The sequence below is a fragment of the Podarcis erhardii genome (genome assembly GCF_964252035.2).
Source record: "Podarcis erhardii genome assembly, chromosome: 8".
Lineage (NCBI taxonomy): Eukaryota > Metazoa > Chordata > Lepidosauria > Squamata > Lacertidae > Podarcis > Podarcis erhardii.
This window is the reverse complement of record NC_138499.1, coordinates 26,001,306-26,025,513: the sequence shown is the minus strand read 5'-3', so window position 1 is coordinate 26,025,513 and position 24,208 is coordinate 26,001,306. Positions and strand designations below refer to the sequence as shown.

General features: G+C 43.6%; 1 protein-coding gene across 5 annotated transcripts in view; it reads left to right on the top strand.

The window, feature by feature from the left end:
* DPY19L4 (dpy-19 like 4) overlaps positions 1-23,630 on the top strand; it is a 77,159-nt gene extending 53,529 nt beyond the window's left edge. For all 5 annotated transcript variants that reach the window (XM_081874231.1, XM_081874234.1, XM_081874232.1 and 2 more), the window contains 18 exons: positions 1,801-1,908; positions 3,233-3,357; positions 4,212-4,302; positions 6,509-6,630; positions 7,213-7,358; positions 8,763-8,886; positions 9,790-9,924; positions 10,154-10,285; positions 11,595-11,693; positions 12,014-12,087; positions 13,152-13,310; positions 14,264-14,383; positions 14,951-15,071; positions 15,777-15,833; positions 16,464-16,546; positions 17,584-17,716; positions 18,454-18,612; positions 20,423-23,630. In XM_081874231.1, coding sequence (XP_081730357.1) covers positions 1,801-1,908; positions 3,233-3,357; positions 4,212-4,302; positions 6,509-6,630; positions 7,213-7,358; positions 8,763-8,886; positions 9,790-9,924; positions 10,154-10,285; positions 11,595-11,693; positions 12,014-12,087; positions 13,152-13,310; positions 14,264-14,383; positions 14,951-15,071; positions 15,777-15,833; positions 16,464-16,546; positions 17,584-17,716; positions 18,454-18,612; positions 20,423-20,587 — 2,153 coding nt within the window. In that variant the 3' untranslated portion in view covers positions 20,588-23,630. The remainder of the gene's footprint in view (positions 1-1,800; positions 1,909-3,232; positions 3,358-4,211; positions 4,303-6,508; positions 6,631-7,212; positions 7,359-8,762; positions 8,887-9,789; positions 9,925-10,153; positions 10,286-11,594; positions 11,694-12,013; positions 12,088-13,151; positions 13,311-14,263; positions 14,384-14,950; positions 15,072-15,776; positions 15,834-16,463; positions 16,547-17,583; positions 17,717-18,453; positions 18,613-20,422) is intronic.
* Positions 23,631-24,208: the final 578 nt, after the last annotated feature.

The window sequence follows — 24,208 nt, the reverse complement described above, 5'->3', positions numbered from 1 at the left end:
GAACATTTGTGCAGGAGAGCAGGGAAAAAAAAAAAAAAAGGAGGAGAGGGATTAACAAGAACAACAAGAACAACAAGAATTGGATAAAGTTGGAAGTGGGAACATTTGGGACATCCAGATTTGAAAAGTCTAAGAAATAAAATTGGAGTTTTTACTCCTAAATATAAAAATCTGGATGGAAGAAATGGGCCTTTTTGAGATAGACTCCTTCCAAGATTGGACATTCGAAATTAAAGATGACTGGTAAAGGACTATGGCCTAGATAGATGTGGGAGCTCCAGGAAGACATCAGACGTTGATGAACATTGGGAACGCAACCGGGAAAGGGGGGAGGGAAATCTGGAATCCAAAGGGTGTAAAATTATATTTGATTATCTTAATTATATTTTTACAATTTTATTTTAATTAATTATATTTGATTATTTTAATCTGTATTGTATATTAAAGGAGGGAACGCGCGGAAGGGAACAGGTCGATTTTAGGGGATGGGAAAATATTTTTAAAACTGGGCTAATGATAATAAGTTCAAAATCTGGGATAAGAATTTGCTGAATTCATTTGTAAGAATTGGAATACAAGAGGGGGAGGGGAGGGGAAGTCCTGGAAAGATGCTATTGAAAATAAGATTTTAAATTGGGATGTTTTGTTCTTTTTATTTTTTTTGTAATTGGAAATTTCTAATAAATATTATTAAAAAAAAAAAAAAAATTCCTTCCCCCCTTTCCTTCCCCATGTACTTAATTTCTGGCCTTGGAATCTGGATGAATTAAAAACAGGTTAAAATCAGCCAAGGAAGCGATAGTAATTGGCAGAGGAGAATTGGCACAGCGGGAGAAGGATTAAAACATCTGCCTGCAACTGCCCTCACTCTGCACTTGCCTTATGATACCTATTATTTGTTATTTTGCAATTTGTTTATTAACGGGATTGTTCCTTGGTGCTCTTCAGTGCTATGGAAAGCGGTCCACTTGGGCCTCCCAGGTTAGGGAGTTCCACAACATGGGCACTAAAACTGAAAATGCGGCCTAGGACTCACGTACCTACAGGACCGCCTCTCCTGGTATGCCCCGCAGAGGACCTTAAGCTCCACAAATAACAACACTTTGGAGGTCCCGAGCCTCAAGGAGGTTAGATTAGTTTCAACTAGGGCCAGGGCCTTTTCAGCTCTGGCCCCAACGTGGTGGAACGCTCTGTCACAAGAGACTAGGGCCTTGCAGGACTTGACATCTTTCCGCAGGGCCTGCAAGACAGAGCTGTTCCGCCTGGCCTTTGGTTTGGACTCGGTCTGACCCATGTTTCCCTCCCCTTATGATTTATGAGGCTGCATTTTAAATTGCATTTTAACCTGTATTTTAAATTGGTTTCCCCTCCCCTTTCTTTCCCCCTTCTCTTTCCCCCCTATTATGTTGTTACTGTGATTTTATTGGTGTTGGCTACTCTGAGCCCGGCTCTGGCTGGGGAGGGTGGGGTATAAATAAAATTTATTATTACTATTAAAATGCCAGCCAGCCTTCTGTTGATGTCAGTGAGATGCAAAGCAGGGCCTCTGACTGTGACGGTGGGTGGGCTGGCTCCTTATGTAGGAAGGCTGCCCTTTGAATACCCTGAGCAAAGACAGTTCACTGGGCTGACACTTGCCATTCTTCAGCATTATGCTAATATATGGGCACCACACCTAATTAGAAAACTTAATGAGACACAATCCTTTTTGGAAGTTCCATGGGACTTGTTCCCAGATAAGAGAGAGAATGTGTATTTATAGGATTGCAGCCCAATAATAACTTCTGGCTCTGTTGTCAGGAGCTGCAGATCTGAAGCAGAGAAAGAAGCCGAACAGTACAGAAGCTGAAGGAAAAGCTCCTGAAGAAAACGACGAGGAAACGAAAAAGTCAAAAAAATCTCCGAGATGTAAGTTGTACCCTTCTTTATTTAACGTGGCGCTCTACTTCTTTCATTGTAAAATCATGTATATAGGTTAAGATTTTCTCCGTGTTGCAAATTCACTTTGCAATTCTTCTGTTGCACCACGTGAGACCAGCAGGGAAAACACATATGATCTAACCTCTTAAACTAGTAAATGATATTTGATTTCCAGTAATTGACTGCCAGTTTTGGGCTAGCAGTCAACTACTGCAAGTGTGGACCATTTTCTCTCTTCTCCATGGAACGACTGCCAAGCAAAAGGCTAGGCTGTCTTAGCAGTTGACTCTGCAGTTCATGCTGGTGTCACAGTTACTCTTCTGCAAAGCAGTCACATTTGTGCATCGCTTCCTTTGCCTACAGCCGTACTGCTGATGGGCCATCTACGTGAGAAATGTACAGTAGCTAGAAATGGATTCAGTTTATGCTTTTCCCTAAAGAACTCCAAGAACTGCAGTTTCCCCTTAAATAATGCTCCAGTTCAGTCTGGGTGGCAAGCTCTGTCTTCAGTGAGAGAAGCTTTCTTGGTTAAAGTTCTTCTGCCCATTTCAGCAGCTTACAGAGTGGTGGAAATGGTGGTTCTGATGGAGCATCTAAACTGGAGTCTGTAGAGTTGGAGGGTGATGATGACTTCCTCAGGCCACAGAGTCTGTTGACAGAATGGACTCCTTCTGTGCTGGAGGTTCTGGGGAATGGGAAACCAGTGTGTCTCGCCCCTGTGAACAGTTCTCTGTTCTTCCTTCAATTCTTCCTCCAAGTCCGCATCCCCCAAAGAGGGGAAGGTCATGGCATTGGAAGGCTTAGACTAGGACACACTCCTCAGGAAGCTAGATAGGAAAAACAGCAACAGGAAATTCCAGATTGAACTATATATAATGACTATAGCATATACAGTGGTACCTCGGGTTACATACGCTTCAGGTTACAGACTCCACTAAACCAGAAATAGTGCTTCAGGTTAAGAACTTTGCTTCAGGATAAGAAGAGAAATTGTGCTCCGGCGGCGTGGCAGCAGCAGGAGGCCCCATTAGCTAAAGTGGTGCTTCAGGTTAAGAACAGTTACAGGTTAAGAACAGACCTCCGGAACAAATTAAGTACTTAACCCGAGGTACCACTGTAATAGCACTATCCACACAGCGGCCTGTAGCTTCTGTGTGTTGTTGGAAACTCTTGATCAGGTCTCTGGAACTGGCTGATAAAAGAATACGGGATTAGGGGGACCATTGGTTTGGCCTTGAAAGCTTTGTTCTTTGTGCTCAAGACCTAGACCTTTCTGGTGGCTTCATCTGACGTTCCTAACATTCCTTTACAGATGTCTTCATTCCACGTTTCGCAAAGCTTTTCTTTGGCTGCCTTGCAGCAGTCATAAGTGGAATGATGTATGCCATGTACCTTTCGACATACCATGAGCGCAAATTCTGGTTCTCTGGCAGGCCGGTAAGGAAATAGAATCATAATTACAAACAATACGGAAAACGCTCTACCTTTACCTTATTCAGAAGAGAGGAGCCTCTAGCTCTTGGGCTGAATGTGGCCTTCTCAGCCTTTCTGTCTGGCCCTCAGAACTTCCCCAGGCCATGTCCCCTTTCCCCCCTTCTCCGCACCCTGGTCTGAACTTGAAGTGTGATAAAACATCTTGCTTACTAGGACGGGTGGGTACAGACAGCTTTCTCTACTGGAAAAGGGCTGCTACCAGATGGAATACCAGTATCAAGCCAGTTAGGCTGTCATTCTGAAAGAACATAAAGGCAGCTCTTTATAGCTCATAGATACTCCAGATTAATTCCCATTATTGTGGTGAACAAGTGTGCTGTTGCAATTGCCAGAAGCTGCAACTGGAGTTTTGTGCTGCCCCAGGTCTTTTCCATTGAAATATTTTTCACAGCCTCTGTGCAAGGAGGAGGTGTTTTTTGTTCTTTTGCTGTGTTTTACTGTTGGCTTTTAAATCTTGTTAACATTTTGTAGTGAGCCACTCGTGGGAGTTCATTGACAAATAGCTCAATAAATCTTATAGCTATTATTGGGTGATATCCAACATTCATCAATAGAGCAGACCCATTGAAATTGTTGGACTTGTCTGCACTCAGTTTGCTGTGAGTATGGCTTAGTTGAATATCACCCATTATTGCTGTTAGGATTACAGTATTATTAATGAATGGAAATGACACCCCAGTCGAACTTCCCCCATGATTTATTAAAGATGTATCCTTTCTCATTGGATGGTTGTGTCATCCAGGCAAATGAATATAAAATGAGAATATGATTTTGGTTTTTTGATTTTGGTTTTCTAGGAGCTTGAACGAGAAATCACATTTCAGGGCGATGGTGCCATTTACTACTCATTTTACAAAGACTTATTAAGAGCTCCCTCCTTTAAAAGAGGTAAGACACATACATTTACTAAATAGCAAGTGAGACAAAATCAGAAAAGATAGTACTGAGTAGCGTCTTGGGATGGAGGAGAGAAAGCGTGTAAGCTATCAGACTCCACAAAGCTGTTGCACAGGCTTATGTAACTCCGTTTGCACATCTTCTTATCAACGCAAATTTGGTTCATCAAAGCTTCCACTTGTGTATTATATCCCTTGTTCTCTGGGATAATGTATTTCTAATCTTATTAGGCCTAGTGGTCTGGAAACCCTAACCCAGTGGTCAGGCAAAGGAGAACTATGGACCTGATCTGTTCCCCTACAGGAGACAGCTGAGAATCCCCTGTGAGCCACAGAACTTCACTCCACCATCAAAAGCTCTTTTCCCTGGATTGTGCTGCTAGCTGTAGAGTAGAGCAGGGCCTGCGCTGCTAATGAATTGTAAATAAAGAGCTAGATTTCAGGAATGGCGTAATGAAGCTTGCACACTGTCCCATCCAAGGAGCTGCAGTGTTCACTGCATAGTGGCAATGCCAGAGGCTGCCTATCAAATTTATCAACAGGCAAATGCAGGCTTTGTAGCAGGACTACTTCTGGAAGGGAGTTACTAGCCTCCCAAGCAAATGGATGTAGATGCTCTCCAATACATCTGTCTAACCTTGCTTGTTATGTTATGAGATGGCATCTAGCAGCTTTTCACTAATAATAATAATAATAATAATAATAATAATAATAATAATAATTTATTATTTGTACCCTGCCCATCTGGCTGGGTTTCCCCAGCCACTCTGGGCGGCTTCCATAGAAACCAAAAATACACTAAAATATCACAGATTTAAAACTTCCCTGAACAGGGCTGCCTTAAGATGTCTTCTGAATGTCAGGTAATTATTTATCGCTTTGACATCTGATGGGAGGGCGTTCCACAGGGCAGGCGCCACTACCGAGAAGGCCCTCTGCCTGGTTCCCTGTAGCTTTGCTTCTCGCAGTGAGGGAACCGCCAGAAGGCCCTCGGCGCTGGACCTCAGCGTCCGGGCAGAACGATGGGGGTGGAGACGCTCCTTCAGGTATACTGGGCCAAGGCCGTTTAGGGCTTTAAAGGTCAACACCAGCACTTTGAATTGTGCTCGGAAACGTACTGGAAGCCAATGTAGGTCTTTCAAGACCAGTGTTATGTGGTCTCGGCGGCCGCCCCCAGTCACCAGTCTGGCTGCCGCATTCTGGATTAGTTGTAGTTTCTGAGTCACCTTCAAAGGTAGCCCCACGTAGAGCGCATTGCAGTAGTCCAAGCAGGAGATAACTAGAGCATGCACCACTCTGGCGAGACAGTCCGCGGGCAGGTAGGGTCTCAGCCTGCGTACCAGGTGGAGTTGGTAGACAGCTGCCCTGGATACAGAATTGACCTGCGCCTCCATGGACAGCTGTGAGTCCAAAATGACTCCCATGCTGCACACCTGGTCCTTCAGGGGCACAGTTACCCTATTCAGGACCAGGGAGTCCTCCACACCAGCTCGCCCCCTGTCCCCCAAAAACAGTACTTCTGTCTTGTCAGGATTCAGCCTCAATCCATTAGCCGCCATCCATCCTCCAACCGCCTCCAGACACTCACACAGGACCTTCACCGCCTTCACTGGTTCTGATTTGAAAGAGAGGTAGAGCTGGGCACAAAGCACAATATCCCTGAAATCCTAAAGGCTATTCCTATATTTCACCCCATGGAGATGCCCTACGCCTTTGCAAGTAGCCTCCGCAGTAGTCCTATTCCAGCATTTAGGGAATGGCAACACAAGTAGCGGATTTTGCAGGCACATATCAGTCCTGCCTATGGTGTTCCATCTATTCCATCCACCTCCAATCTTCTCTTGTTCGGCAGGAAGGTCTGCATTCAACTGATCATTCTTAGAAGCCTCCCAATAACTGGGAATACTGTGCCATCTGTGGTCCCAATTGCAAGGAGCCTTCAGAGCCTGCTCAGCCGAATACCCTTTGGACCTTCCTACTCAGTGCGGGAAGGGTGGGGCTGCTCATGCAAGGGCATTGGGGGGCGAGACTAGTTGGCCTTGTCTCAACTCATGTAGATGTTCCATTCTTAGGCATGACTCCTGAACAGGGCCCAAGTTGCTGAAACCAAACATGGTAGAACTCTTCCTTTTGTTGATCTTGAGAAATTGCATATATAATGCTGGCTTCCCTTCCTCCCACCCAAATCTCATTCTCAGGCGTTCATCAATTAACCCACGACAACAGGACGCTCTCTCTGAAGACCATGAATGTTGTGCGGCAAATGGCGTTGTATCCAGAATTGATCGCCAGCCTCTTATACCAAGCATCTGGCAGTGAAGTATGCTTTGTCCCCCTCTTGTTTCTTTACAGTCCTGGGAGATAAGTAGTTGGGAAGTGTGCTGCCCTAAAAGCAAGCAGCTTGTTTTCCTCCAGAGGATTATTTGTGCATCCAGACGCTCAACGGATATGTGGTGAGCTGTCGGAGGACTGCTACACTGTGCACTGAGGGTTCTCTGTGTGCACAGAGAAAGTGCAACCTCCTCTGCGTGTAATCAGCCCCTTAGTTGAGACCTGGGGGTGGGGTCTTAGTTAATGGAAGCACCCCTAAGCGTAGCTTGAGGAGTGTAAGGAAGTCCATATCTTATATTTTGAAAAGCTGAAAGCTGCATGGCTGTAATTTACTGCTACGAGGGTTCTCAATGACCCATGCAAATAGCCTTTGCCTTTGCTCTATAAAGGGGTTCGTGTTTTGTGGCAACAATAAGGTGCTGCTGCTACTCCCCACCCCCCGGTTATTATCTTCCAGCCCATCAGCTTCATGGTCTTCTCTTTCCATTTGTGAATTTCAAACGGTGCTTTATTGTTGTAACTCAGCTGCTAGTATTGCGTGTTTGAAAATATTTATGTCCTTAATTTTCAGGAGGTTATTGAGCCAGTATATTTTTACATTGGTATAGTATTTGGACTGCAGGGGATCTATGTGACTGCGTTGTTCGTAACCAGCTGGCTAATGAGTGGGACTTGGCTGGCAGGGATGCTGACTGTTGTCTGGTTCATTATTAACAGGTAAAGCAAATCTTTACTACCCACCCCACCCCCTAATTTGCTGTTCTTTCCCTGCCTTGAACTGAACAAGCAACTGTATTCCTAATTCTTTCTTTTCCTTTTCCCTTCTACGCTATTTCCAAAGGGAACTTTTATGAAAGTTTCTAGTTGCTGATGTATAACACTGCCAGGAAAGGTTCATTCTGTAACTGGAAATATTATAAGAGCGGGAAATGGATCATGTGAATAATAATTGGTTATGGCCTTTCTATTTCACACACACACACACACACACACACACCATACTTTTTGACCTGTGGATTTTGTTGGTTACATTTGCATGTTGGGCTTTAAATGTCTGGAAAGTATCCTGAAGCCCATCGTACGAAATTCTCTGTGGAGAGGTTATAGGCATATGGATTCCTGGTGGAGCTTGTTGCTTTCCATATGCCGTTATGACTGGGCAAGGTATTTAATTCTTGTATATGTAGTTTATACTCCGATTTGTGGCTATACTTTGTGCTGTTTTGTTGTTTGTAAAATCAAATATATACATTTGAGAGGGAAAGAACCCATTGCATAGACCATTGCTTTTGCAGTATTGCTGTTTAAAATTTAGAAATCGAAATGTTATTGTAAAAGCTCATTGTCCTTGTTTTCTATTTGTAGAAGGCAGTCTTTCCCAACCAGGTCTTTTGGCCTGCAGCTCCATTCAGGCTTATTGGCCATGCTGCCTGGACCCAATATGTGTTGTAATCTAGAGGGCACCAGGTTGGGTTAGGGTGAAAAATGACATCTAGGATTAAATAGCAAGGCTATTAATGATCAGTCCCCCAAAAGTTCTAATCGCTAAAAACTCCAAGGCTCTTCATTATGGTCAGTGACTAATATTTAGAAAAAGTCATACAAATGAATATATAAAAGAATATCAAACAAAACAAAATAGAGAACCATTACAATAAAAACAAAATAGAGAACCATAAGTGTCGTACTATAAAATGCCTGGCACAGAGAACAAAATTATCAATTTGCTAAAATTAGTCTCTGGAGAGTTTTACACGCAGCAGCACAATTTTGAGCCATCCTGGAAGAGATGGATGTGTTCTTATCAGAAAGGAGTAAAATAGCATGAAATGCATCCAGTCGCCCTGGGAATTTCAGTTTAAAATGGGTCAATGAAAATCATGCATATCACGGTAGAAGGAGCAATATGTAAGAACACCCGTTATCGATTCTACCTCTCCAGATCTGCAGGGACATTTACACTGACCACAGAAGATTTTTTATAACTTCCCTTCCAAAACTGCCGATCGCTTAAGGCTTTCTTGCTGATACGTTGTTTCTGTCAATAGCAATAGTCAAGCCTATATTTATGTTCTAAAGTAACCTGTATATTTTAATGGGTTGTCCCTGTATGTTTTCCAGGGCAGATACCACAAAAATAGACTATTCTATCCCGTCAAGAGAAAATTGGGCATTGCCATATTTTGCTTGTCAAGTAGCAGCTCTTACTGGCTATTTAAAGAACAACATAAATCCTTCTGCTGAGGTAAGATGAGGATGTTTTCAGTCAAAATATAATAGTATAAATAGGCTGATCAGATTTGAGAACCTTGATCCAATAATCCATTTCGGGCCAGAGGCTGAATATGGCCCTGCAGGCTTCTGTGTTTGGCCCTCTGAACTCTCCCCTGACCACCACCCCCTCCATAAACACACTTTCTACTGGCATTCCTTCACATCTTGAGTACTTTTGCCTGGCTGGCATGTGTCCTTAAACCCAGATAATGCATTATTGTTTCCGTGGATGGAGGATAAGAGAGGAGCGTTCATACCATACGAAGGTTTAAATTTACATGAATTGCTCCGCCCACTCCCCTGGCCCAATCCAGCGCTGCCATGTGGCCCACGGGAAATTGCCCAGAGGCAAATGCAGCCTTTGGGCTGGAAAGGGTGCCCCAACCCTGCTTTAAAAAATGAGATGGTTTTGCCTAAGGTAAAATGTAATGGACCAAGAAAAAATTCATTTTCCAGAACTGTTAAGGCCTCTTCTTCTTGCCACTATCATATTAAGAATAAAAAATGCATTCACGAGTTATGCAGAATTGTATGCTTTAAGATGGAGTGCCAGTTACTGATACAGTGGTACCTCAGGTTACAGACGCTTCAGGTTACATACACTTCAGGTTACAGACTCTGCTAAACCAGAAATAGTGCTTCAGGTTAAGAACTTTGCTTCAGAATGAGAACAGAAATTGTGCGGCGGCAGCGGGAGGCCCCATTAGCTAAAGTGGTACCTCAGGTTAAGAACAGTTTCAGGTTAAGAACGGACCTCCGGAACGAATTAAGTACTTAACCCGAGGTACCACTGTACTATATATTTTTTCCAACCTTGCTTTGTATGAAAATAAGTACAAGGTGATTAAGATGACTTCCCTTTCAATTCCCCCAGAGGTTTTGCTACCTGTTGGTGAGTGCTTCAACCTACACTTTCATGATGATGTGGGAGTACAGTCACTACCTGCTGTTTGTCCAGGCTGTCTCTCTCTTCTTGTTGGACACTGTGGGTTTCACGCAGACAGAGAAGGTATTTTGGCACTTGAAACTTACCAATTTTAATACCAGTTTAATTGCTAGCTTCTTGCTCTTCCCCTCTCCTTTTGCCTGCCTTCTAAACCCGCGAACTGTTCATTCTGCTAACAGGCACAGATAAAAGGCTGGCAGAAAAAGTTTAAATATAGAGGACGGTTGTTTCTTGCAGCCGTGATCGCCTGTTGCTTTGAGGGTCAATACCTTTTTGCTTTTCCCTTCCACAGGTACATGAAGTGTATAAGGTCTACCTCTTTTCTCTCTTTCTGGGATACATGTTACAGTTTGAGAATCCAGCTCTGTTAGTGTCTCCACTCCTCAGCCTTGTCGCAGCGGTGCTGCTGGCAAAATACCTCCAGGTAACAACTGGGAAATCATCTGGTGGTTTTACCTCTGACTGTACTGCTGCTGCTTCTCTCTCTCTCTCTAGCAGAGGTAGTGAATCTTTTTAAACCTGAGGTCTGTGTTCCACCATGGACAACCTTCCATGGTCTCTTTGTCATGGACGGGCTGGATACAGTGGAATGGTGGGAGGAACCACCTGGGGAACCCCCCAAGGGAAAAAAGCCCAGAGCCTAGGGATTGGTGTTGGGACAACAATGAGTGGTCAGAGGGAGAAGAGGCAGCAGACTGGGAGAAGGGGGTGTCAGAAGCTGAAGAGGTAACAGGATTTAGTGAGCAGCAAGAGCTTGTGGCAGAGAGAAGTCTAGAATCAGAAGAAAGAGAGGATGGAGGCCAAGAGGCGGAGATGTGTTAGGCTGGTGAAGAAGCCAGGATGTTTCCACCTCCAGCTGCGACAAGCTCCCCTCCCCCTTGGTTTCACAGAACCAGGAGAGGTATGAAGTGGAAAGAGCAAAGGCAGGCATGCCGGCGTAATCTCAGATGGCTTGGGAAAGACCCGGGAAAGGAGGAGACTTAGGCAGCCGTGGGAAGGCAGGGACCTTCAGAAGAGTTGCTGTGGTCATTAGGCCTGGCACTACTGAGCAACCCTTGTTTCTTCTAACTCCTGACATCTCTGCATGTGGGGCATGAAAGGCCTAAAGTGGGTAGAGTCTGAGGCAAAAGTGGGTGGAGCAACCTAAGTAGGATGCATCCCAGCCATGAAAAGGGCAGAGTGTTCTGTAACACAACACATCTCTCCGTGCAGGCCAGCAAGGTCAGGAACACATTCCACTCAGGCAGAAGCGCTTGAGGAGAGAGTGGAGAAGGGCAGGCGAGGGCCGTGTTTTGGGAAGTAGGGGGTGGACGTGGCCTGAGTGGGTTCTGAGAGGCCTGGAGGGCTCCATTTGACCCACAGGCCTGATGTTCCCTGTCTCCCTCCTCTATAAGAGCCAGTGTGGTGTATTGGTTAAGAGCAGTAGACTCGTAATCTGGTGAACCGGGTTCACGTCTCCGCTCCTCCACATGCAGCTGCTGGGTGACCTTGGGCTAGTCACACTTCTCTGAAGTCTCTCAGCCCCACTCACCTGACAGAGTGTTTGTTGTGGGGGAGGAAGGGAAAGGAGATTGTTAGCCGCTTTGAGACTCCTCAGGGTAGTGATAAAGCGGGATATCAAGTCCAACCCCCCCTTCTTCTTCTTCTTCCTCTTCCTCCTCCTCCTCCTCCTCTTCTTCTTCTTCTTCTTCTTCTTCTTCTATAAAGTTAATACTTTCTTGTCTGTTTTTCAGATGAATACAAAAAAGGGGACGCTTCTTTCAAGGATGCTGAAATTCATTTACTTTTATTTGGTATTCACAATAACAGTGACTTTAAATTTTGTAGTGAAGGTAAGATTTATTATTATTATTTTTTAATTAATCGTACAGGATAATGAAAGCATTTGTTTTTGGATGTTAGTTGCCAAGGGAAATAATAATAATCTCGAAATTCCTCTTCCTGCTGTGCTTTTTCTTTTTCTTAACCCATCTTTTGAAACTCTCAACATGGCTAAGTTTTTTTCTTTTTTTTAATCTTCCAGTAGAAAATGTGATGCTGCTAACTGAAAGATTGTTTATCTCTCACGGTTGCAAATGTTTGTCAGATGTAGCAACGATCTGTCTCAAAAGTGTGGTGCTAACACACAATTTCCTTTCTGTTTGTTTTGCAGACTTTTATTCCCCATAAAGAAAATGAACATTTAATGAAAGTGCTTGAAGTAAAATTGGGTTTAAACATTACTAAGTAAGTCTGAAGTGATATTTTGTAAAATGCAAGGAGTTGTACATTACGATCACTGGAAGAGAGCATAGCGTCTATTTGAGAATCTTATCAGCTCTAACCCAGTGGCAGCTGTCCAGGATCACTAGCAGAGCTTTACACACTGAGACGGGGGGAGTACTTGTTATTATTTGATTTTCAGTATCTTAGGGAAGGTTGATGAAAATGCCAGCCAATGTGCAGCTGTTGTGAAAGACAAATTCAGTGTTGGGAATCATTTGAAAATAAAGCTGCCGATACCGTAATGCGACCACATTTGGAAAACTGTATACTGTTCTGGTTGCTGCACTTCTAAAGAGATATTGTAGAGCTTTAAAAAGTGCAGAAAAAAGGCAGTCAAAATGGGCTGGAGCAACTGGAAAGGTTACAGCATTTGGAGCTCTGTAGCTTTTTTTTTTAAAAAAAAAAAAAGCAAGGGAACGGGGACATGATAGAGGTGCGTAAAATTCTGTGTGGCACTTGGAGAAAGTGGATAGAGTTTTTTCTTCCTCTCAGATACTAGAAGCTGGGGTAATCCAATGGAGTTGAACGATAGCTGTTCCAAACAGAAGGAAGTGCTTTTTCACACAACACAATAAGCTATGGAGTTCACTACCACAGGATTTGGTGAACGCCAGCAATTTGGTGAACAGCTTTAACAGGTGTTTAGAAGAGCATATGGAGGATAAGGCCAACGTAGCTGCTGTCTGCCACCTCCAGGATCAGAGGCAGTATGGCTCTACATACCTGTTGCTGCTGCCACTTAACTGGGAGGGAGAAGGGGAGGCAGGCACAATGGCAGGAGCACCAGATAAGATTTGCGTGGTGCAAAAGCACCAGCGGAGCCATTCTGCCTAGAAAGCTGCACTTCCCTTGCTTCTGGGCTTCCCATAGACATCTGATTGGCCACTGTGGGAGCAAAGTGCTGGAGCAGACAAGTCTTTGGTCTGATCCAGCAACTGGGTGATTACCTATATTAGAAAATGCAATTGATAGGGCTTATACTGACTGGCTAAGCTCATGACTGCCCCCCTCTTTGCAATTTATAGGAACTTCACAATCAACTGGCTGCTTTGTCAAGAGTCCCTTCAGACACCATCCCAAGACTTCTTTCTGCGACTCACTCAGTCCTCACTATTGCCTTTCTACATTTTAGTGCTAATCATTTGCCTCGTGTCTGTTGGCCAGGCCACCATCAGGAGAATTAGGTAAGGTAACTTCTCTCTGTTCTCAACCGCATGGTCCGTAGCTTGTTTATGACCTTACGTGTTAGTTGCTGCATGTAATGGCAGCCAGTAGACCAGGAGGTACCTGAGGGGGAAGGGGACTTTGAACCAGGTTTCAGACTTGTGGGACAGGGAGAAATCATCAGCAGAGAATGAGGGTGAAGGGGAGAGGCTTGAGGTAGCCACAGACATGGATAGAGAAGGAGCAGGGACTGTGTTTTCTCTGCAATACAGTCCTAGTTCAGCTCCTTCTCCCCCCCCCCCCAACTCTCAGTGCAGGAATTAAGGATTGAGAAAAGGCTAGAACAATTAAGGTGAGTCGCAGCGTAAAAATGCAATGAGGGAGGTATAAATAAAGGGGAGAGAGCACAGAACTTTAGCTTCTGCGACTGACGTGCTTATCTGATGAGTGTGCTGTGTGTTGACTCCTTGGTTACTGAGCAAAAAAGTTAATTACTGCAAGCCCTGTGCCTGGTTCCGCTTACAATGGCGGACGAAAGATGGAGGGGCTTTTGTGGCAGCCTGACAGGTTGGTGAAGAGTTACAGGTGTCTCCCCCTCCTGCTGTGACAGTCTCCCAGAACCAGAAGAGGTATGAAAAGGGCGGAGGAGAGGTTGGCTTCTTGCGGGCACAGTGTCTGATTGATTGCTTGGGGGGGAACCCTGGAGAGGAGGGACTTTCAGTCTCGGCATCTGATCCATGGGGCAAGACTTAACAGTTGTGGGCTTCTTTGCTCCATAGGTATGACGCTCTGCCAAATCTTTGCAGATCATGTTCTTGCTAAAAAAAAAGTTAACTTCAACTTGCATGGTGTGATTTAATGCAAGCTTACTTCTGACAGATGAGCATAAGGAAGAGCCCCATCTTGGGGCTTGATATGGACTGCTTAGTTGTCAACGGACTCTGTGGTTTTTCTTGTCTTCCACATGCTGCAGTGGTGAGCCAGTCAATGACACAGCGAAGCTTGAGGGCGGGAGGATTGGAGAAAGGCCAGAGGTTGTGTACCATGTACTTCACACACTTTCGCTGGGGTTGCTTGCAATGATGATGGAAGGGTGAGTTTGCCTAGGTTTGTTTTCCCTGGAAGTGGCAAGGAATTACTCTTAACCTGTTTTCGTTTCTTTCTGGGTGGGGATGGAGGAACTCTTTCAGACAAAATATGTGCTTGGATCAAAATGGGCTTCAGTTGCAGAATCAGATTTTAACTGCAGAGTATCCGCACCTTAGGAAACAGAGGCAAGAAGACCCCTTGGACAACCTCGCATTGCATGATTGAATAGGATTCTTATGGGTCTGCGAGGACCATTATGTACTCCTGCACCCTCTGGAAGTACCATTCTATGAAAGCAGCTTCAAATGCCTATTTTGGATGCCTCAAACAGGCTTAGAAATGGGTTTGAGTCTAAAGAAAGCCCGCACAGAAGTAGTTTGTTGGAGGATGCAGAGAAATTGCTGTATGTTTCTTTGCAGTCTTCGACGGTGTCTTCTTGAGTTCTAGATGTTTACAAAGCTTTTCGCGAAGGCACTCGGAGATGGTAGTGGGATTGGATGCTGTTGCAATCTCCCTTGAACAATGTATGTAGCAACTCATCTCTTTATGGATTTGCGTGGTGGTTTTCTAGAATGAAGTACGTGTGGACTCCCTATGTTTGCATGATTGCTGCGTTCGGAGTCTGCTCTCCAGAGCTCTGGATGACTCTATTCAAGTGGCTCCGACTGAAGGCTGTGCATCCTATTTTGCTGGTGAGTTCCTAGTTCTAGGTAATTGTATCCACGGAGGAGCTGTGTGCATGCCTGCTCCACCCGCAGCCTTTCCCCCACTGCATGGGGGAGAAAGCCTGAAGGGGAATGATAAGCATGTGCAGCGGAATCTGCCTTCAGTTGTCCCCAATGATCAGGAACCCTGCACACTGGCTACAGTGCCTGTTCCATGACAATTATCTCTGGTCCTGGCATAATGTAAGTATAGGATTGCTTTGTTAAGCTGATTAACCAACAGTACAGTGGTACCTCGGTTTACGAACTTAATTCATTCCGGAAGTCCATTCTTCCATCAAAGCATTCTTAAACTGAGGCACGCTTTCCCTACTGAGGCCTCCCGCTGCCGGTGCCCTTCCACCGTTCGCCTTCCATTCGCCTTCCAGGGCAAAGTTCGCTAACCGGAACACCTACTTCCAGTTTTGCGGAGTTCATTCACTGAATAGTTCGTTAACAGGGCTGTTCGTAGACCGAGGTACAACGGTAGTATTTAGAAGTTTTCAGTGCAATCCTGTACACGCCTACTCAAGGTAAGTCCCATTGAATCCAATGGGACTTCCCTCCCTGCAAATGTGTGTATATTACTGCAGTCCCAACGAGTGAACTGTAGTGATAAGAAGGTATCTGTGCTTGCATTGTTGAGGACTTAAAAGAGCAAATCTTTTATGGTGTGTCTTATTGATATTTCAGGCTCTTATCCTGAGTATGGCAGTTCCAGCTATCATAGGCTTCAGCTTGTGGAAAGAGGTAAGATAATATGGTGCTCCCATTATTACTAACAGCAGTCAGCATTATGCAGTCGGAGTATTGGTTGAAGGGGTCTCGACGAGAGTGAGCAGGTAGTTCATTTTCATGCTCGTGCAGTTCTCCAAATTCTCCATATATTGCTGTGTTTTGAGATAGGCTTTTCCAACATATCTCCTTGGCCAGAAATCCACAGCTAAAATGGCAGCAGCAAAAGTGTATGGCCACTAGGTAGCACTGTGAGTCTCAAATGCAGGCTTGGTTGGTTTGCTAAAGTAAATAAATAGAAATAAAAATGAATCTAGCCCGGTGATGAGGAACTCCTAAGAAAAACGAACACTTTATATTAACCAAACATTTTATTAATAAATTGTGGATAATTTTGTTGGGAGTATTTGAGTCAAAGGGATTCCATTTTTCTTTTACTAATGCATTATGAAGAATAAAATGGATTCAATTTTTGTCCACTCTGATGGAAGCTAGCCTAATGGTGTAGCGAAGGGCTCTTGAGCATTGATGCTGCTGCAATTTGATAGTAAAGCTAGAAAGGTGGTTTTTAGTCTGCTCTCCTGCATTATTTAAAGTTCTGTAATTTGTTTTCCCACAGTTCATAGCCTTGGTGCTTCCTTTTAGTTTTTTCCTAGGATAATGGCAGAACTTTCAGAACTGCAGGAGTTTTATGACCCTGACACAGTCGGACTCATGACCTGGATCAAGTAAGCCATCCCGTTTTGCGTACTTTTTGGTGTTCCTCCTTAGCGCAGGATATTTTTTGTAACCTAAGCTGCCGTCAGTGCAGCAGTTGTTTCCCTTGCACATGCCTCTAGCCAAGCTCCATGTGGCCTTGCCACTCACCTTTTTGGGTTTGCACTCGTGTCTGTTGCCCGGTTGAAGAAACCTTGGTGAATTGAATGTGTGTGTTTAAACCCATCTAGATTGCATGTTTTGCTATTGGCAGCATTACAGCTGTGCAGGAAACCGTTCCTGTCGATTCCTCTATTGCGCAGCCTGGAGTGGTGTGATGTGTTGCGGCACCGTTTATCTTTTGCCTTAGACAGCTAGATGTCTTAGACTGACCTTGCCTTCACTGCTGCATTTTGCACCAGCTGAAGTTTGCAAATACTTTTCAGAGGCAGCCACACACAGAGTGCCGTAAAGGTAAAGGGACCCCTGACCATTAGGTCCAGTCGTGACCGACTCTGGGGTTGCGGCACTCATCTCGCTTTATTGGCCGAGGGAGCCGGCTTACAGCTTCTGGGTCATGTGGCCAGCATGACTAAGCCGCTTCTGGCGAACCAGAGCAGCGCACGGAAACGCCGTTTACCTTCCTGCCAGAGCGGTGCCTATTTATCTACTTGAACTTTGATGTGCTTTTGAACTACTAGGTTGGCAGGAGCAGGGACCAAGCAATGGGAGCTCACCCCGTTGAGGGGATTCGAACCGCCGACCTTCTGATCGGCAAGTCCTAGGCTCTGTGGTTTAACCCACAGCACCACCTGCGTCCCTACAGAGTGCCTTATCATGCTCTAATCCTCATGGAACTAAAAAGTGGTGACTGTGGCTCAATACACCCTCTCTAGGAACAGGCGCCGTGAGGACTGCAGTCTTAAGCTGTGCAAGAGCACCCCTGGCCATAGCTGCTATGTGGGAGCACAGCCAGGTCCCAAGAGCATTTTCAGGCTGTACTATATAATTTTATAGAATTACCTAAGTGAGGACATGGTTTGTCGTCGCCCCCCCCCCCCCCCCGCAGAAGACAGGCTCCTATTGCTGCTGTGTTTGCTGGCAGTCCGCAGCTGATGGGCACGATCAAGTTGTGCACTGGCTGGATGGTGACCAATCTGCCCCTGTATAATGAGGAGGACCTGCAAAAGAGGAATGAGAATGTGAGTCATCTTTGCTTTGTACTGTTTTTAAAGGGCTTCTCACGTTTTGTAGTGTACTTCGAAATCTTTAGCTGGGGATAATGTTGCTGTTATTCCCATTCCACAGGCAGGAAATGGAAGCTGAAACTTGCTCATGTATTTTGAATACAAGCTGAGAAAATTAGAAAGTTAAGTTCACTGAAATCAACAGAAATTTAAACTCCACACTGTATTATTGTTGCTGATGATTCTTTCAAGTGGAAATAAAAACCATTTAACTCAATGGGGTCTGGTGTAGGTCTGTGTAGGATTCAGGAAGTGTGCATGCACACGAAAGCTCATACCTAGAACTAACTCAGTTGGTCTTTAAGGTGCTACTGGAAGGAATTTTTTTATTTTGTTTTGACCATGGCAGACCAACACGGCTACCTATCTGTAACTAGGATTCAGGAGTAAAACTCACTGATTTTTACCATGTGCCTAATTTACACTCGATTGCACTCTTTGTTTCCTGGCCTTAGTGGCTCTGACCCAAATATCTCTGTGGAGTTCAGTCTATATTTTTTTGCCTCTAGTTCCAATGTGGAAGTTGATCAGCCGTTTCACCCCTATAGAGAAGGATTCTTGAGGGTGACTGCTTTTGTTTGACACATGATGAAAAGTCTTGTTTAAAATTATTGCATTAGAATTGTATTCCCCCCCTCCAATAATTAATGAATAAGGTTTTTAAATTTCGATTGCACATTTGAATCCTACAGATTTTTCAGATCTATTCCAAAAGATCAGCTGAAGATATTTACAAGATACTCACGTCATACAAAGCCACCTATTTGGTTATAGAGGATTCCATTTGCAATGAGGTGGGGCCTGTGAGGGGATGCCGGGTCAAAGACTTACTAGATATTGCCAACGGCCATGTAAGTAGCACCTTGAGTTTCTGTCAAAATTCTTTTGCAAGTTTCCTTTTAGAAGGTACAAAGTTTCCTGGAGGGCTTTATACTACATTCAGTTTAAGCGTTTAATGGGTAGGCAAACTAAGGCCCGGGGGCAGGATCTGGCCCAATCGCTTTCTAAATCCGGCCCACGGACAGTCCGGAAATCAGCATGTTTTTACATAAGTAGAATATGCCCTTTTATTTAAAATGCATCACTGGGTTATTTGTGGGGCATAGAAATTCATTCATTCCCCCCCCCAAAAAAATATAGTCCGGCCCCCCACAAGGTCTGAGGGACAGTGTACTGGCCCCCTGCTGAAAAAGTTTGCTGACAGTGTTTGCTTGCTTGTTAGAAGGAAGTCCCACTGTATTCAGTACTACTGACTTACAAATGTGTCCATAGGATTTCAGCCTGTTTCTTCACTTACACAAGTGCCTAATTTCCATAGGGGTAACTCTGTTAGTCTCTTGCAGCAAAAACACAAGCTAAAGACTAACCAGTTCATAATGGAAAAGATTTCATGAGTCTGCTGGACATCAGACTCGTTAAGTGTTAGGAAAATGAAACGTCAGAGGGAGACTGTGAAATTGCAGAATTAAAATTCATTCAGTGCTATTACCTGGGGACTAAATTGGCACAATGTATTTATGTCACACTTTGTGGGTTAATCGGATTACCCATGCCAGAGTGTCTGTTATCTTCAACACAACTACTTTTCGTTTAACGGCCACTGATAAGAATGTAATTATAACAACCTGTACTCTTATGTATTTCATTTCTTTCTGACTTCACTCATTACACCCTCAAACTATGTTTATACACCTAGAGTTTCCTGCCACAAAATGTGTTGCTGGCCACTGCTGTAGGTTGCTTTAGAAGGGAATTAGACAAATTCAGGGGAGATGGGTTTATCAACATCTAATAGCCACAGGGATGTGGTTCAACAAAGCAGAGCTATTGGCCTCATGTCCTACTTATAGGTTTTCCAGAAGTCTGATGGATCTTGGGTCTGATCTGTCATGACTCTTTTTCTGTAGGTATGGAGTAGCTATTTGACCATCACAACAGCATTCACTGAGTACAAGGGCCTCAAAGGCAGTGGTCAAGCACCACCTTAACTGGGCTGTTGTGGTTCAATGTCACTCAATAATTTGTGAGGAAGGGGTGTGCACAAACTTCTATTTCTGATTTCTGTCTTTCATGCTTTATCAATTAGAAACCGATTATGTCTCCAAAGCCATGCAGATGGATCCAATCTCATGCTGATCAACTCAAATCTTTTTTTTTTATAGGTTAGACTGAGTCAGAGATGTTTTTTAAATGCACACTCTTTTTGTTCATTTCTTCCTTATCCAGATTAATGATAAAATATATTTCGCTTGTTGCTACTGCAGGACTGGGTAACTTCATTCAGTGCTAATAATCACTTCAGGCAGAATATGGTTATTTGAATATTATTCATCATAGAATAATTGAGTTGGAAGGGTCATCTAGTCCAACCCCCTGCAATGCAGGAATCTCAACTAGGTCATACATGACACAGGTAGCTTGCATTGAATTTTCTAATATGGGATAATAGATTCCGTGCTGTTAACGAGTGGCTCCTACATTCTACAATATACTTTTAGAAAGAATTGTTGCTCTACAAATGAAATGTTCCTCTCTCCCTTTCTCCAGTGCAGCTAGACTAGTGTTGTTGACAGTTTCTCAGATCGTGAAATTAAAAATCAGTTAATGTCAGTCCTTTGTATGCACTGAATTAAAATACACATTTTCCTTGTTTCTCCCCAGGTGTATTATGAAGAAAACGACAGCTATGGCTACTCTAAATATGGACGGTTTTGTCAGGAGATCAAAATGAACTATTCTCCGTACGTGAACTACTTCACTCGAGTATACTGGAACAGATCCTATTACGTATACAAAATCAACACTGTGATATCCTTCCAGTCCTGAGATGCCATTTTGAAGACTGACTTGAGTTGGCAGAATTCCTAAATGGGAAGAGGTCATTTACGAACGTACTTTTTTATATCCCATATACAGTATAAACACACACACACACACACACACACACACACACACCCTTGAGAACATGCAAAACGGTACCTGACTGGAATACTGCAGACAGACTACAGAACAGCGAAAGCGAGAGATGCTGCAAGGCCATGCGAGTAGAATATGGACCTGTCTTCCATATTTTAAAATACCTCTTCCCAGCTTTTCCAGTTTTAAACTTATTTTAATGTGCATTGATTTTTCCCCCCTTGTTTATAGCAACTGCTGCCTTTAAGTAGTTTTATTTACTTGGTTAAATATAAAAAAAGGAACGTGTAAACCTTCTGGGCATGATCCTGAAGCTATGCATATTTATCTGGGGTTGTGGGAGGATATTCAGTCCTTTTTGGAGCTGCAGGTTCCCACCATATTTTTTTAATGAATGGAAGTGGAGCAGGAGGGTTTGGAGATTGCTGGAAATTATTCGGGTTGGGTGGGGTATGAGTTGTATACAGGGTATTGCTTGGCTGAGATTGATTCTTGTTAATCATGGTTGGTAGCTATGATCTGCTTTCTGGCAGATCTGTCATTGATCTTCAATGGGGCACAATTTTATCCTACATTTGTTGAAAGACTATATCCTAAGAAGGTAGCACACAGTGGACTACATGTCTTTAAAAAAGAAATCAGTGTCCCAAATAAGAGTTTACTCTTAATATGTACAATTTACTTTGAAATGTGTAGATGTGTTTTAGGAATATACATCCAATATTATGATGGAGACCTTCAAATTGTTTCAAATATACAATTTAGTCCCTAAACAAGAGAGGGCTTGGAGAGGTTTGACTTAACCATTTTGCAGAACTGTGCGTCTGCTTAAATATGATGGATGGGGTTAATCACTTTGATCTGGTTTTATAGCCTTGTTAAAAGTTATTTCTCGAATTGGATTTTAAAAACCACAGACTGAAGACCAAGCTGATAACTTTGGGTTGAGTTGTTTAAAAAAAATTAAATATTGTTATGGGACCTTAGCAATTTCTCTTCACGTATTTATGCTGCTGTTCTTGGTAATCTTCTTTACTTTTCTGTGTGTCCCCTCCCCCCATCCCTCTGAGTTTGATATTTGTGGTCTTTCAAAAACAACAACCCTGAAGAGTTTTGTTTTTTTAAAGTGTAAGCTGTGAGAGCATTCCTTCTGTGCTTCACGGAAAGCCTTCTATCCACTGACTAGAACTGAAATTCCAGATGTTGGCATTTTCATTCAAGGTACACAAACATGAGAATAACCAGGCAAAGCAGATTTAGTATGTGTATATTTTATTACACACGTCATGTGTGGTACTCATTGCTGCCTATTTTATGCAGGACCAACAACTTGGTTGTAATATTTTGAAGAGGAATTTATTATGAAGAACTCCAGCTCATAGAACTTAAAATCATATTGGTGTTATGATTTCTGAGAGGGTATATATTGTACTGCTGAGTGATTGGATGTAAAATGCCTTATGACAGTAGCCTTGAGATGCATTCACTTTGACAATGTCTGTATCCATGAGGTTTTGTTTTAATGCCGCAGTCATTCTCTGTGTTCCTTTACAAATGCAATTATGCCTCTGCATTGGAAAAAAAATTCTGATGCTGCAATAAATTGCATCAGACGCACTTACCTTGAATTTACTGCAAGGGAATTTACGTTTCAATACTGTTTTGTACTGACTGAAGGGCTGCCCGTTTTGACATGTTTCCGGCATCAAATACTCCACCTCCCTTCACCAGGCACTGCCGTGGTGTAATCACCTTTGATTTCTATGAGGCTTCCATGGAAATAGATGCAGGTCATGCAGTAACATCAATATGTCTGGCCAGCTCTAATACAATATCATTAATGGAGGTAAACCAGCAACCTCTATGGTAGTCTCTAATGTTCATGAATTCCACTCCTAACTATTGCACTTCTGCGCTGGCTGAATCACTTCAGCCCTAACAGTCTTGCTCAAAATGCAGTTATATCTCCGCTTCTGAAACGGGCTCCTTTTGAGTATTTACTCCAGTGCTGAGTAACTTTGAGCTTGTCCACACAGTTGAAGATGAGCTTGTTTTCCAGCCTGAAATTTTGTTTTATATGTTGTTTTGAGTATACAGCGCAAACGCCCTTACCCCTGATTTTTAAGTTGTGATGTTGCTTACCCATATCCCACTCCTCATGCTTGAAGAGAAATGAAATCCGATAGCTCTTAAGTTCCAGAAACTTACTACAGCAACAAGGGGTGGAAAGTGCCGCTCTGTTAACAGAGATGGAGGTACTCTACCTGGAACTCCCCTGCATGCCTGTAGAGAAGAGGGAAACAGGACATGGTGGGAACAAGCATGTCTTCCTCCCCACCGTAGCCAATGGGAAGGTAGAGGGAAAAAGCTACCCCTTGCCCTGTCCATGGCACAATCTCAGGACAATGGATGAGGACAGCTGCTATTCTCCCTGCCGCAAATGTGCAGTAGGATTGCTCTGTTTTGTAAGCTTTCTCTGTGAGTTGTGGGACCTTTTGAAATCAGATTTGCAGCTGTGGAAGGAGGAGGTGGTGGCTCTCATGGCCTCTGGTTAGATAAAACCTTCACAAACCGTGATAGTGCTTTTTCCCCCATAGAGAAAAAAGTAGCAAAAAAATTAAAACTGCAAATCTAATGTTGGTTATTGGACTAGCTGTTGAATAGCCAGAAGTGGGAGGTAAATGAGGTCTTTTTATTTTTATTAGTTGTGCAAAATGCAGCATTTTCCTAACATTCCCTGAAGACTTTGAAGGTGGTATTTAGAAAGCTTGTAAGCATCACTCTAATTAAGTGCTTTTCGGGCATAACCTGTTATGGTTCTAATGAATGGAGAAATAACTAGTCCTTTAAAAAAAAAAAAGCATTCAAACCTCTTGCTGTCGATGTTGCAGTCCAGTTGGAACATGTGCCTTGTAAACCTTTTTTATTAAAGAAACAAACTCTAACCTCTGCACATTTTGTTGATTCTTTTTATGTCTAAAATCCACAGTTGAATTTCAGTAGGGACAAATGTCAGGTTCTACACTTAGGGAAGAAGAACTAGCTGCACAAATATAAGATGGGGGACACCTGGATTGCCGGTAGTATAAGTGAAAAGGGCCCTAGGGGTCTTAGTAGACCACAAGCTTAACGTAACAGTGTGATGCAGCAGCAAAAAAAGCTGCTGCTATTCTAGACTGCATCAACTGGAGTATAGTGTCCTAATCAAGGGAAGTAATAGTAGCACTCTATTCTGCCTTGGTCAGACCACACCTGGAGTACTGTGTCCAGTTCTGGGCACCACAATTTAAAAAGGATATTGACAAGCTAGAATGTGGCAGAGGAGGGCAGCCAAGATGATTAAGGGTCTGGAAACCAAGCCTTAGAGGGAATAGTTGAGGGAACTGGGTATGCTTAGCCTGGAAAAGAGGATACTAAGAGAAGATATGATAGCCTTCTTCAAGTACAGTGGTGCCTCGCAAGACGAAAAGAATCCGTTCCTTGATTCTCTTCGTCTAGCGGTTTTTTCGTCTTGCGAAGCAAGCCCATTGA